This window comes from Camellia sinensis, chromosome 12 (assembly GCF_055761805.1).
Source record: "Camellia sinensis isolate YWXY chromosome 12, ASM5576180v1, whole genome shotgun sequence".
Classification (NCBI taxonomy): Eukaryota; Viridiplantae; Streptophyta; class Magnoliopsida; order Ericales; family Theaceae; genus Camellia; species Camellia sinensis.
This window is the reverse complement of record NC_138972.1, coordinates 114395546-114411399: the sequence shown is the minus strand read 5'-3', so window position 1 is coordinate 114411399 and position 15854 is coordinate 114395546. Positions and strand designations below refer to the sequence as shown.

Here is a 15854-nt window from a genome sequence, read left to right as displayed (position 1 = left end):
ATATGAATTGGTGTACTAACTAGTGTACTAATAGGTAATGTGATATTATTTTAGAGGTTTTGAGTATTTGTAATGTGTATAATAAATGTAGTCAATAATAGTGTCATAATATTAATTAATACACTCGTTAGTACATGTACCACCACCATGACATAAAAGTGATAAACGTATTATTTACACCAATCCCTATCAAATTGGGGGCATCAACTTCTCTTACTCTTAAAACACCTAATAATTTATTTCATCTATGTCACGATTGTCACTCATATAAAATTCAACAATATTAAGGACCATAAAAAAATATTGCATGAGAATCATTTTGAAGCCATTGTCGGTCAATCCTAAGATTTCCTAGTGAACCCGCCGATCGACCAACCACAACTTCGAGACTATTTTTGTAAAATATTTTTTATAATTCATAGCATTTTGTATATAATAATATAAAAATAAAGGAAAAAAACTCAACAGCCTAAAGGGTTCAAACTACCTTCTATTATAATTCTTTAAAAATGATGATGTCATTATATTATTTGGTATTCATTAATTTGCCTAATGTGCATCAGCTCACTTGCTTTTGGAACCAATAGTGCTTTTCCAAAACGCACTTGTGGGTCAAGTTTGAGTAATGTTAGATCTCAATTTTTTTTTTTCAAATGTCTCGAATGAATGTGATGTGTGATTTACATGAAACCTATATAATGTAATCTTATAGTCATGTGAGACATTTTGTAAAAATTTTAATAATTTTTTAAAAATTTTAATAAATTTTTAAAAATTTGTCTCTCCTCACAAATTTAAAATTTAAAATATAACAAAACACAAATTAGCAAGACATACTTTGTTTATGAATAATGCTATATGTACTAATTAGTGTACACATTAATATACCAACAGATGATGTGACATAATTTTAGAGGTTTTGAGTATTTATAATTTGTATAATAAATAAAGTCATTAATAATATAATAACACTAATTGATACACTAGTGTGTACACTAATTGGTGTATATAGCACTACCGTTTATTTATACAAAAATTGTTCAATGTCATGCAACAATATTACACCATTCAATAAATTGAGTCCTACACTAATATATGTAAATGTTACACTAATAAATAGTGTGATGCTAGATATTGACATCCGCGACACTAAATAATTCATAATACTTATAACATAATTCTACTTTAGGCTTAGAATTATAAGAGATGGCACTTGGAATTCGAATTTACTTTTTAAGGAAGCTTGGAATCCAAATATGAGAAACACGTGTGAGATGTTGTGTATGATGACATTTTGACACAAGATTAAGGTTTTATTTGTCCTAATTTAAAAAAAATTAAAAAGTTAAAAAATTAAAAACTTACTATCTTATTTAAGTCACATTATTTTATTTAAATTGTATCACATCTCTACCACATCAGTTCAAATTCAATTCATTCCTAATTCATATTTTATAAAAAATAAAAAAATACACTTATTTGAATTAGGAAAATATTTGAGGGTTATAATTTTGTAGTTAAAATAACTCAAAATTACCAAAATGACCGTTTTAACAATTTTAAAATTATTTTATACTCAAAATAATATTATTTTAATAATTTCAAACCATTAAATTATAAAAATTATGACACTCAATCAATCATTGCTGTTTAAATGATCCTAAACCAGCCCTAAATGTCCATTGTATTTGGAAAAGAAGAAGATGCTTTAAATGATGTGTAATCCCACTACGAAGTGACCGTATACATGATAAGATGGTTGATAAGAAGCCAAAGCAAAATATAAACCAACCACACTCACAAATTCCACATCGTTGTACCTAAAAAATATTAAAAAAATAAAATAAATCTGATGTGTAATCCCACTACGAAGTGACCGTATACATGATAAGATGGTTGATATGAAGCCAAAGCAAAATATAAACCAACCATACTCACAATCGGAAATGATAGAGAACTTTAAATATAAAATTTTAATTTGAGTTTTAATGATGTGTTAAAGTAAAAAAAAAATAAAAAATAAAAAATAAAATAAGGCACAAACATTACATTAAGGTGGAACCTATCTTTCTATTAGAGCTATTAGAGTTCCTATATTAGAATTCTAAAACATTTTTGTATTCACAAATTCCACATTGTTGTACCTAAAAAATATTAAAAAAATAAAATAAATCTCATTCCGTTTCTACTTTTATATATAAGAAAGTGCAAATGACAATTGTTTAGATCATCTCCAACGATTTATCAAATTTTATATTAGATTTAAAATTTAGTAAAAAAGTCATTTTTTGAAACTCTAATAGTTTCACTAAATTGGTGTCAAAATGATAATACAACAAAAAATTTATCAAAGTGAGAATAAGTTTCAGATTTCACTATTTCACTGTGCATTACCGTTGGGGTGGGCCAACCGGTCAACCAATTGGTTGTCCGGCCGGTTGACCAACCGATCGACCGGTTCCCTTTTAAATAGGTGGGTTCAAACTGGTCAAAAAAGTTCAAACAGTTAAAAAAAAAAAAAAAAAATTACCCTTACCGGTCGACCAACCGGTCGACTTTTCCCTTTTGATGCACGGTTGGAGCAAGTTATATCAGATTGAGAAAATTTTTTTTTTTTTTATTCAAATTTCGTAAAAAATTTAGTTCACCTTTGAAGATACTCTTAGGATATCAATAACATGCGTTGATGATAAGCGGTAAAGTTGTCAATAACATCTATTGGTATGTAAAAAATTTATTAAAATTTGTAAAAAAAATATAAACAAATAAAAAATATTTTGACTGGTGGAAAAATTGTATTGAGCTTTTAACTATTTTTGCACCCCTCGGGTCCGTATTGATAGCCCTTTAAATTGCTATTAAGGTGACCTTTGCTACGTGCGTGATTGAGAAGTTGTTATTTTAGTTGATTTTTTTAATTTTTAATTATTTTAAGAGATTAAAATTTTTATATTTGAAAAAATAGTTAAATTTTTTTGTAATTATATGTGATATTTGTGAGAAAAAAAGTGAAATAATTATGAATTTAATGTGACATTTTGTCTAAATTTATTTTTAAATTTTTTTTAACTAATTTGTGTTTTGGTATTTTTTAAGCAAAAAAACCCCCAAAAAAAACACTTCCCAATCAACACCTATATATATATATATATATATATATAAAATCATGTTCACTTTTCTTGTCAACTCCCTTATAATTTATCAATTAAGAATCAGTACTTATTAAAATTTGAGGAAATTTTCAAAAAGTGATGCTTTATGCTATTGAAAATATTCCATCCCACTTCTTCACTTTTTGTGTGGCCTTTTATAGTCCCGTTACTTTTTAAAAACGCTAGCATATCAGCTGTACAATGTACGGATTATGTTAATAATTATTTATATATGTAAATTATAATTTTTAAATATTTTTTTTAAATATTTTTTTTTGTATTATATTAAAGTTTAATATTTTGATAATAATCATATGTGTTGAACTTTTCAAAGAATTAAATGTCTTTTTTTATTATATTATATTAAAATTTAATATTTTGATAATAATTATATGTGTTGGACTTTTCAATAATTTTTTTTATGCTTGTTCTTAATGCATTAAAGTGTTATTATGAGGGATAATAATCATATGTGTTGGGACTTTTCAAGAAATTCATATGTGTTGGATTTCAAAGAATTTTTTTTATGCTTGTTCTTAATGCATTAAAGTGTTATTATGATGGTAAGACTTGGGAGGTGGGAGAAGCTAGTAAATGCTAAGATTTTTTTTTTTTAAATAAAAAAATCAAAAAATTTAGATTGAGATTGAAACTCTCACAAGATTTGGGGTTAAAAACTCTCATTTTGCTTAATATATAGTATAGATGTTTATTGTATGAATTCTTGTAAAATGTGTATTCAAAATTTTTAATAGAAAAATATTTTGAATTTTAGGGTAAATTATAATTTGTGCGGATGACCCACATTCAGGATTTTAGAGTAAAAATTCTTAAGTACCTAACATAACTTGTGAAAAATGGTGGAATAATCTTATGCCAAATCTAGAAAGTGCAATTTAAAAATGGAGCTTTTTGATAAGTTCTCTTTTTAAGAGTTTTTTTTTCATTCAACTCATATTTTGACTATTCTATTAAGTTTCATTTGAGGTAAGAAGACCAAAATATCCTAAATCTCTCCTACCCCTATTAATGTTGATATTTAATGTTGATTGTCATTATATCTTCACTTCAAAAAAATGCAGTTAGTATTTAATGTTGACATATATTACACACTAAAAATTAAATATGATTTTTTATTAATTGTCATTATGTTTTTATAGTTTTCATGCATCATTGATTGTCATTATGTTTTTGGTAGTTCCTATGCATCCAAATGTTGACTGTATGTGATGACATGAATGTGAATGTTCATATCAGATGACATTGTGATAAATATGATGTTAATGTTTACATCAGCATTGCATCAAATTACACAATTACAAGTTTCAACTTTCATTTGAATATAAACATGACGTGAATGTTCACACTAAAATGTGAACATTCACGTCATCTGATGTGAACATTCACATTCACGTCATCTAATGTGGATATTCACATTATCACGTATAGTCAACATTTGAATACATGGAAACAACCAAAACATAATGACAATTAATAAAGAAACATGTTTAATTTTTGTGTGTAATGTATGTCAACATTAAATAGTGGTGTGTAATTAATGCATGTCAACATTTTTTTTTTTTTTTTTTTTAGAAAGTGGAAGTCATGAGCCCCTACAAAACAGGAACATCACTCAACAAAACCTGTACTAAATGCTCAGGAACCCCAGCCATCCAAACCCGTTTCTCCGGATCCTCCTTAGCCATTTGAGCCAAATGGTGAGCCATTACATTGCCACTCCGGTGCGTGTAAGAAACACAGAAGCTCGCAAATTGCTTACTACGATCAATGGCATATTGTAAAAAATGACCAAACGAAGCATTAAGATAACCATCCTCTCGCATAGCCTTGATCACAGTAAGGGAATCACCTTCCAAATGAATGTTTGTTAATCCCAATTCTGTTGCAAAATCCAAAGCCTTGACAGCAGCAATAGCTTCAATACAATCACTCTCCATCCATTGTGGAATTTGCTCCGATAAAGCTGCAACAGGAACGCCATTGAGATCCCGAATCACCACCCCTACCCCACAGACCTTCTGCCGCATGAACATGGCCCCATCGAAGTTCACTTTAAGAATCTCCCCAATCGACGGTCTCCACTTCGCAACTCCATGAGCCACTGGAATCCCACTCATGTTGGAATGAACCCGCTCAAAATCTCGCATTAAATCACACACCATCTGAACTGTCACGGCAGCCGAGTGAATGGCATTACTAAAAAGAGCTTGATTCCGCGATGACCACAACCCCCAACAAAAAGCAAAAAACAAACCCAGTGTGACACTATCCGTCCGACGTCCAACACCATATGCCCATCCCATAAAATCGCCACCAACACCATGATCAAGCACAAACGGTATCGGACTTTGAATCCAGACCTCCCGTGCCCTCATACATTCCCATAAAATGTGCATTACCGTTTCTGCTGCATCCCCACATCCATCACACTTATCCTCCTGCAATATATGCCGCTGCCGAAGAACTGATTTAACCGGTAGAATATTGGAACAACACTTCCACGCAAAGACCTTAATCTTATTGGGAATGCGAAGGCTCCATACTTGCTTCCAAAACCAACTCACATTCTGCACATCAGACCCAGACCTGCGCACCTCCCGACCACTAATATTCATTTGCAAATGATATGCCGGGCGAACCGAAAACAGCCCATTCCTCGTATAATGCCAAACCAACTTATTAGGAATGCCATAACAGCAAAGTGGGATTTGCCGGATTGCCTCCACGTCCATCTCCAAAAGATTCTCTTGCAATACATTGACGTCCCAACAATGCCTATCCTCATCGATGAGGTCGCTAACCAAAACACCCTGTAACTGTGGTGAAGGTGGTGAACAAACCCGAAAAGAATGAGGCCGCGACACCCACTTATCACCCCAAATCTGAATTGACCGACCATCCCCCACTCGCCATCTCAACCTGGCTTCCAAAAGCGGTCTTGCATTAAAAATGCTCCTCTATGTGAACGAGGGATTCGACCCAACATTAGCTTGAAGAAACGTTGTGTGAGGGTAATACTTAGCCTTCAAAATTCTAGCCACCAAAGAATCCGGCACCGAAATCAACCTCCACCCCTGTTTGGCCAACAATGCTTTGTTAAAGGCCTTCAAGCTACGAAACCCCATCCCACCCATCTATTTTGGGTCACACAATGTTCGCCAATTTTTCCAATGAATTTTCCGCTTGTTCTCCCTCTTACCCCACCAATAGTTACGCACCATAGAATCAATATCCTCACAAATTCCATCAGGCAACTGGAAGCAGGACATAATATACGTTGGGATAGCTTGTGCCACTGATTTAAGCAATATCTCCCTACCAGCCACGGATAGAAACATTTCCTTCCACCCATTCAACCGAGTCCAAACTCTATCTTTAACAGAATTAAATATGCCTCGTTTTGAGCGGCCCACAATATAAGGCAACCCGAGATATTTTCCAGAGTCCACCAAATTACCAAACCCCATCGCATTTCGTAACCCCGCTTGAATATCTATCCCCACATTCTTACTAAAACAGATAGCCGATTTCTCAAGATTAATTTTCTGGCCTGAAACTAACTCATATTTTCCTAAAATATCTTGAACCACCGCTAGTTCTTGCATGTTCGCAGCTCCAAACAACAAGCTATCATCTACAAATAAAAGATGAGACACCCGTGGACTACCTCGACACACAGCCACCCCCGTAAGCTTACCCTCTCCTTCAGCTCTTTTAATTAAAACAGAAAGACCTTCTGCGCACAACACAAACAAATACGGAGAAAGCGGGTCCCCTTGTCGCAGCCCCCTTGTAGGAACAAATTTCTTTATCGGACTCCCATTCACAAGGACCGAATATGACACAGAGGAGATACAATGTACTATTGTATCCACAAAAAGTTGATTGAAACCCATCCTCTCCATGACCCCTCGTAAGAAACTCCATTCAACCCGATCGTATGCTTTGCTCATATCGAGCTTTAGGGCAAAATGTCCCTCTTTTCCATGCCTTTTATTCTTCAAAAAATGAAATATCTCAAATGAGGCAAGCATATTATCACTAATGAGCCGCCCCGCCACAAAAGCACTTTGGTTCATCGAAATAATATCGGGTAATATTTTCCTCATTCGATTGGCTAACACCTTGCATACTAGCTTGTAGACCACATTACAAAGGCTTATTAGCCTAAATTGAGACATCCGTTTGGGTGACTTCACTTTTGGAATTAACACAATAAATGTGTCATTCATAGCCGTCACCGCCTTGCCTTCATTAAGAATGCCTAACACCGCCCGTGTGACTTGTGCCCCGACTATCGGCCAAAACCGTTGATAGAATAATGCTGGTTTGCCATCCGGGCCCGGGGCTTTCGTAGGATGCATCTGAAATAAAGCGTATGACACCTCCTCTGCGGTATATGGTCGAGCTAACTCGACATTCCTCTCGGGTGGAACGACAACGTGAATGGAAGCCAAAACTTCCCCAATATCACACTGTTGCCCTGCATCAAACAGCTCCGCAAAATACCCCACGACAATTCGCTCCAAATCTTCCGGTGTAGACCACCATCTATCATGATCATCTTGAAGCCCATCAATCCTCTTCTTCTTATGCCTTTGCAATGCTTTGGAGTGGAAGAAAGAAGTATTCCGATCACCTTCTTTCAGCCAATTCGCTCTCGCTCTTTGGCACCACAAAGTCTCCTCTCTCTCCAAGAGTTCATCAATCTCACTACATAGCTGCATGCGCTTTCCATACTTGTCCCGAGAGAGCACGGACAGACCCTCCAAGCGCCGCACCTCATTCAACTTAGACCGCAATAACTGTTGGACATGACCAAACGTAGTCCTCCTTCACTGGGCTAAGCAAGAACCCATCCTCTCCACAGTAAGCCGTAATCCAGCCATACTTCCCTCTTGAGCCATACTACCTTCTTGAGCACAAACCCAATTAGTTTTGACCACCTACTCACATCTACCATCACGGAGCCACATTGCCTCAAAACGATAGATACGTTGTCGCCACCTCTGCCCACTAGGACACACTTGCGGCCCCAACAAGTCAACCAGAATTGGCATGTGGTCCGACGTCGTACAAGTGAGATGAACCACCCTAGCCTTTGGAAAAATGGCGAGCCAAGCATCATTAGCCACTCCACGATCTAATCGTTCATGTACCAACCCAGATGGCCGATTATTGCACCACGTAAAATAGGGCCCGAAAAATCCCAAATCAGCTAACGAACAATCCGAAAGAGCATGTTGGAAGGCATCAATCTGGGCTCTGCTTCGGTCTCCCAAACCCAATTTCTCTGAAGGTAACAAAATCTTGTTGAAATCTTCCACCACCAACCAAGGTAGATCATCTAAGCCGCCCAAGCGACGAAGCAACTCCCACGAATCCCATTTTTTCACGACTTCCGGATGACCATAGAACCCCGTAAAACGCCAGTTTCCAATCCCCCCGTCCGACTCCACAACAGCATCGACATGCCCACTGGAGTAGCTACGAATAGACACCGACACTCCCATTCTCCAGAACAATGCTAGCCCCCCAGACAATCCCATCCTATCGACAAACAAACCCCTAGCCAAACCAAGTTTACAGCGAAGCCACTCCATCTTTCTCGACACACACTTTGTCTCCATAAGAAAGACCATATCAGGCGCTTGTTCCTTCAGCAAAAGCTGAAGATTTCGAACTGTTCGCGGGTTCCCAAGCCCACGACAGTTCCAACTGAGGCATTTCATCATGATCGGTGGGGCTACCCAGCAGCCTCCACCGTTAATTGGAGAGATGAACCATGTTGTAGCATACCCTCAACAATCTTCACCTGTTTGCGGACATCGGAAGAACCTGAGGACTCATTACAGAACCCCCTCTCCCTCTTCCCCACAGGCTTCTTCGTACAACCAGCGGGTAATGCCCTCTGCTCCACCGGTGGCGTAATATTACGTGCCATCTTTTTCTACTTTTTTCCCACCTTTATTGGGCCCTTAGAATATGTACCCATATTAATCTCAGGGCACACAAAAGAGTCCACAATTGGCCTTACCAACCCACAATGCTTGGGCCCATCCTGATCCCCCAAGCCCCCAAGCGTCGGCCCCTCAAGCCTTTCCCTCATCTTCCCAATATGCCCCACCTCCAAACCCTTCCTCATATCAGGCCCATTCAAGTCAAAGTCCCTCCCACCCCAGCCCTCCGTAATTTGAATATCTGACCTTGGCGCCAAAGAATGATCACCCCCCCATACCGCCCAATGAGGTCACCAAATCCGCCGAAATACTAGCAATCCCTATGTTTGGGGGAGCAGATTGAACCTTGCTATATTTGACCTTACCCAGAGTGGCCTGCTCCGATCGCCGGTTCTCAGCCGTCACCGGAACAAAGCTATGAGTCGAGCCCTCCTCGTGACCACGCTGTTGCACCTCCACATCCTCCAATACCATTTTGGAGCTCCCCTCATCCTCCCTCCTCCTCCCCTGTGTAAAATGGTGGTCCCTTTGATTCCGTCCTCGTGTGGGCTCTGCCCGGAGCCAGGTCCCATACTGCAACGGTGCCCTATCCTCTTTCTCACCTCCTAATATCTTGTTCGCACAGTCACGAACACTGTGACCAAGCAAACCACAATGAAAACAAAAATTTGGGAGCTTCTCATATGTGAGCGTAACCCACACCAACTTTTACCCAGGTAAGGTCAATTTCAAACCCCGCCTAAGTGGTTTGGCAATATTGATCTCTACCCGAAGGCGGAGAGTTCGTCCCCAAGCAATACCACCATCTCCATACTCCATATCGACAAAACTCCCGATTTGATTGCCCAGCAAAATTCCCACATCCCGCGTCATGCTAATAAGAGGAAGATTAGATACATGAACCCAAAACGCCATAGTAGAGAATGTGATGTCCAGCGGTTGTAAATCCCCATTAAACTCTTTCAACATAACTAACTGGTTATCAAAATTCCATGGGCCATTTAGCAGCACTCTCTTCTTATCAACAATATGACCAAACTGGATCAAAAACAAGTTAGCACCCAATGTCTTGAACTCGATCCCTTTAGATGCTCTCCAAACCGCAGTCAATGTAGTCCGCAGTACCTCAAAATTGAATGGGCGCGTAGTAAGAAGTTTACCCACCAGACAAAGCCCTGCTTTCGCCTCCGTGGGTTGAAGATGGGCATCCTCCACCGCGACTTCCACTTCCTCCTCCTCCGTTAATACGAGTCTCCTCGCCAGATCAGAGAGAGACTCCGCCATTAGTACGATCTAGAACTTCCTACCCACACTCGTAATCAAAGAACCCCCACACCAGGAGAGTTATCCTTGTACATGACAAGAGAGGACTCCTACTAGAGAAGAGATAAATTTAGGATGGTTATAATCCATGAATTGAATTGAAAAATATAATTCATCTATTTTAAAAATAAAATCCAATTGTATATTGAAAAAATCAAATCAAGTCATGATTTGGTTTGAATCGAACTGATTTTTAATTTTTTAAATTTATTTTTTATTCATCTAGAAAAAAATAGAAGGGCATGCAAATATTTTTTTTGGGATCACATGGGGATGTTTAGAAAGTTGGGTTGGAGGTTAAAATGGTTAATAAAAATAAAATATATTAAAATAATTAATAAGATAAAATATTATATTTAAATTATAATTATTTTTTTTTCTTTCACAACTATCAAATCAACTAAAAAAAAATTTATCATCCAAAATTTAAACCAAATTAAAATAATCAAAAAAATTAAAAAGTCAATTAAAATAATCTATTCCTAAAAACATGATTTGGATAAAAAAATTAAAAAAAAAATTGTTTGGTTAATAAATTTTTAAAATACAACTCAAAACTCAGTTTTCTCTCTTCTCTATCCTTTTTTTTTATTTTATTTTTTATCTTTTATTATTAATAAATCAATTATTCATTTTTTTTCCCTCCCATCTATTCATCCTCTCACATTTTACAAATCAATTAATCAAATTTTCTCTTACATTCATCTATTCAATTAAAAAAATAAATAAATTATAAATCAGCTTAAAATTATTTTTAAAATTTATAACCAAATAAATTTTTAATTTTTAATTTTTTTTTTCAATAACTTATTTTTTAAAATATAAGTTAAAAAAAAGGAGAGTGGTTTTTTTGAGGATCGAACAAGCAAAGTTCGTTCATGACTATCTCTCTCTCTCTCTCCCCCTTCCCCTGAGCTCCAACGGTGTCACCGTGGATCTTCTACAGTCATACGCAGACACCGACATGGAAGACGACGACAATCAACAATTTCAAAACCCTCGCTCCGACCACTCATCGTCGCCGGACTCATGGATATCCCTCCCTTCCAAATCCTTCGCCCCCAAAGTCGACGACACAATGCTCGCTCTTACAATCGTCGACTCCAATCGAGCCCTAACCAAGCCCCTCGATCCTTCCCAACACGTCGTAGTCTTCAACCCCACCTACGATCAGCTCTGGGCACCAATCTATGGTCTTTCACATCCCTACGCCAACGACGGTATTGCTCAAGGTATGCGCAATCACAAGCTAGGGTTTGTAGAGAATGCTGCGATTGAACCCTTTGTTTTTGATGAACAGTACAATACTTTTCATAAATATGGGTAGGCAGTTGATCCCGAGGGAAACAATTATGTTGGTGATTTGGATAGATTGAAGGAAACTGATGGGATTTCTGTGTATAATATACCTCAACATGAACATAAAAAGAGGAAACTTGAGAAGAATGAAGAGAGTGTGGAGAATGAAGAGGAAGGTGGTGGTGGTGGTGGTGTTGAGGTTGATAACCTGGCTTCGGAGACTTGGTTGTTGAAGAATCAAAAGAGTCCGTGGGCGGGAAAGAAGGAAGGGTTGCAAGTGGAGTTGACAGAGGAGCAGAAGAAGTATGCTGAGGAGTATGCGAAGAAGAAGGGTGAAGAGAAGAGTGGGAATAGTGAAAAAGGGTGAGTTTGTTGCTGATAAGAGTACATTTCATTGATGTAATTCGTTTGCACCTCCCTTTTGTCTTTATACCAGTACATAGTACCTCGTTGGAATGATCTAGCCCATTGTGATGCCTTTGCATCTCCCTTTTGTCTTTATTGATGTAATTCGTTTTGTACTATGTACTGGTTTTATTCCATCAATAAAGTCTTCTTGTTGCCGATCAAAAAAAAAAAAAAAAAAAAGAAAAGAGTACATTTCATGGGAATGAGGAGAGGGATTATCAGGGTAGGTCTTGGATTGCTGCGCCCAAGGATGCTAAGGCTACGAATGATCATTGTTATATTCCGAAGAGATTGGTGCATACTTGGAGTGGGCACACCAAAGGTGTGTCTGCAATTCGGTTTTTCCCCAAGCACGGGCATTTGATTGTATTGGCGGGAATGGATACGAAGGTGAAGATATGGGATGTGTTTAATTCAGGTAAATGTATGAGGACTTACATGGGACATTCCAAGGCAGCTCGTGATATTTGGTTTCGCAATGATGAAACTAAGTTTTTGACTGCTGGGTATGATAAGAACATTAAATACTGGGACACAGAAACAGGACAGGTGATATCGGCATTCTCAACAGGGAAGATACCTTATGTGGTTAGGCTGAACCCGGATGAGGATAAGCAGAACATTCTTTTAGCAGGCATGAGTGACAAGAAGGTTGTTCAGTGGGATATGAATACTGGGCAAATTACTCAAGAGTATGATCAACATTTGGGAGCGGTTAATACAATCACATTTGTAGACAACAACAGAAGGTTTGTCACATCTAGTGCTGACAAGTCTCTTCGGGTTTGGGAATTTGGGATTCCTGTGGTTATAAAGTATATCAGCGAGCCTCACATGCATTCTATGCCAGCCATATCCCTTCACCCTAACACAAACTGGCTACCAGCACAGAGGTTGGACAATCAGATTCTTATCTACAACACTAGGGAAAATTTCAGCTTAATAAGAAGAAAAGGTTTGCGGGGCACATAGTGGTTGGATATGCTTGCCAAGTCAATTTTTCACCGGATGGTAGTTTTGTCATGTCGAGAGATGGCGAGGGTAAATGCTGGTTTTGGGACTGGAAGAGTTGCAAAGTCTTTAGAACTCTCAAGTGTCTTGAAAGGGTATGCATTGGTTGTGAGCGGCATCCATTTGAACAAAGTATAGTTGCAACTTGTGGCTGGGATGGCTTAATTAAGTACTGGTAAGAAATCTAATCCTTCACTCAACATGACTAATTCTTATACCATAGTTTGTCAATGTGTTTATGCACCACATGGTTATGTTACATACTTATGTCACATTGTCTTTTTGTTTAAGTAAAATCAATCTTGATTGGTAGCTCGAAAAAGCCCTCCCCCAAATCCCCCGAATTTGAAAAGAAGAAAAAAGAAGAAGGAAGAAGAAGGAAAGGAGGGGCCAACATCAACTATAGGGGGGCTTAGGCAGAGGCGGAGGCAGAGGAGGGGGGTGGAGGCGGAGGCGGAGGCGGAGGCGGAAGCGGGGGTGGGGGGCGGAGGCAGGGGGTAGAGGTGACGGCAGGGCTGGGCTGCGACGACGACCGGGCTGGGTGACGATCGGCGATCGGCGAACCTCTCTTCTCTTTCTCTCTTCCCTTCTTCTTCTCTCTTTCTCTCCCTCTTCCTTTCTGCCTTTCAGACTAGAAAAAAAGAAAAAAAAGAAAAAGAAAAATAAAAATGCCCAAAACGACGTCGTTTTGGGCATTCGGGGGATTCGGGGAGAAAAGTTTCGAGCTACAAAACATTATTCAAGTAAAATTGCTTCAAATCCCTTTTGTGGTGTGGTTCCATTTTTCAAGCACTAAATTACTTTGCAAAATAATGTGCTGAAGTAGGTATATCAAATGTGAAAAATGACGTCTTGATTGTTAAAGTATTTACAACGTAGCTGCTAGAATCAAATCATAACAGTTAGAAATGGCTGATAAGTGACATGGTATTTTATAAGCATTATGGCTGCACATTTTGTTCTTATTAATAAATTTCCTTCAGGTCATTTCAATCTTAGAATGCATTGTGATAATGGAGTAGACGTGGCTAATCAATCGGAATTGCGGGGTTCCCATCCAAATGAATTAGTTTTATTGGGAAGCTGATATCCAAAACTTCAAAAAAATTTATTGGAAAGCGGATAGCCAAACTTCAAATAAAACTTAAAACTCAACAAAAACTTGTTTACCAAGCTGCAAAGTGGCCTTTTACGAATTCCTTTTCTATTTTTATTTTTTCTTTTTCAATATGTTTGAATCTTGAATTTGTGGAGGGAAAGGAAAAGAGAAGGAAAAAAAAATGAAGGGAAAGGTGCTGAATTCTTTTCTTTTGTATGGTTGGGTTAGAAAAATGAATAGGTTTTTCTTTTTCTTTATTTTTTATTTTTTATTTTACGTTGTTAATAAGTTTACGATTATACTACTACCAATATTAAAACTTTACACTATCTATTTTCTAATGAGATTATGTTTCCTTCTCTCTTGTAACCACCATCAACCGCCACCATCACCAAATCCTCTCTGGTCAAAGCTTTTAAATGTTTATTGTGCTTGGAATATATTTTGAATTATTTTAAAGGTATGTAGTAATGCAAGTGTAGAAAAAAAAAACCACATTAGAGTGGTAAATTTAAAAATTTGTAATTATTTTTTGAAAATACTATTGAGTTGTAATTTTTCGTAAAGAAAATTTAGTGGAACTGGGGTAAGTATTTAGATTTTTTTTTTTTTTCATTTGTACTAGAGGTTTTTCAAAATTTTTTTTTAAAAACTTTGCATTTTAGCATCTACTCGATTGTATAGACCAAATAAGTTATAAAATTAAAATGGAAAATAACTGACTAAAAAAAAAGTGGAAATAAGTTGGTGATGTTTTTAGATCATTCTACACTAGATACACAAAAAATGTAAAATTTTAGAGGCAAATTAAAAAAAAAAAAGATAAGAGTTTTTAGTTGATTTGCCAAAAGCCACCAAATTTTATTGATTGAAATAGATAAAACCATTATTTTTATGTTGAACATCATCACCAAGGATAGATCCAAAGGATGGGATAGTATATTTAGATTTTCAAATTTCGTGGATCCATCTTTGATCATAACGATAATAATTTATTTATTTTATACATGAAAAAAAATTCATCATTGGTCATCACAATATTAATTTTTTATTGTATACATGTAAAAAAAAAAAAACCTTGGGCTAGCCAGAATGAACACGTTCACTGGTCTACCCAGAGTTCAAGCGTCGAACCCACCTTTCAACTTTACCATCATCAAACCAACTTTGTGCACTCGCTTAAGTCACCAGCTAACGCTATTCAGCTCGGCAATTATTAGATGTCTCAATCACACCTTATATTCAAACATTATGGGCTGCTTTTAAACAATGTGCGAGGGGTTCACGATGTTGCTACTACCAATGTTGAAATTTTACACTTTCTCTTTTCTATTGAGATTATAAACGATGTGGGATTGAGTTATGATTCTACTACAACCAGTGTTTAAACTCTACACTATCTCTTTTCTAATGAGAAAATTTAGTGGAACTGGGGTTCATTTTTAATGAACTTTTTTCAAAAAATTTCAAAAAACTTTGCATTTTAGAGTGTACTCGACTACATGGACCAAATAAGTTATAAAAAAATGAAAAACAATTCATTAAAAATAAAAGTGAAAATAAGTTGGTGATGATTTTAGA

General features: G+C 36.8%; 1 protein-coding gene and 1 pseudogene across 1 annotated transcript; one reads left to right on the top strand and one right to left on the bottom strand.

The window, feature by feature from the left end:
- Positions 1-4765: 4765 nt before the first annotated feature.
- Positions 4766-8908, bottom strand: LOC114271378 (uncharacterized). Its single transcript, XM_082897189.1, has 3 exons — positions 8201-8908; positions 6392-7978; positions 4766-5989 (listed from the first exon to the last, which is right to left on the bottom strand). The coding sequence occupies exons 1-3, from the start codon at positions 8906-8908 to the stop codon at positions 4766-4768; spliced, it is 3519 nt and encodes a 1172-aa protein (XP_082753315.1).
- A 1815-nt stretch (positions 8909-10723) lies between these two features.
- Positions 10724-13353, top strand: LOC114271379 (uncharacterized; annotated as a pseudogene).
- The last annotated feature ends 2501 nt before the right edge of the window (positions 13354-15854 follow it).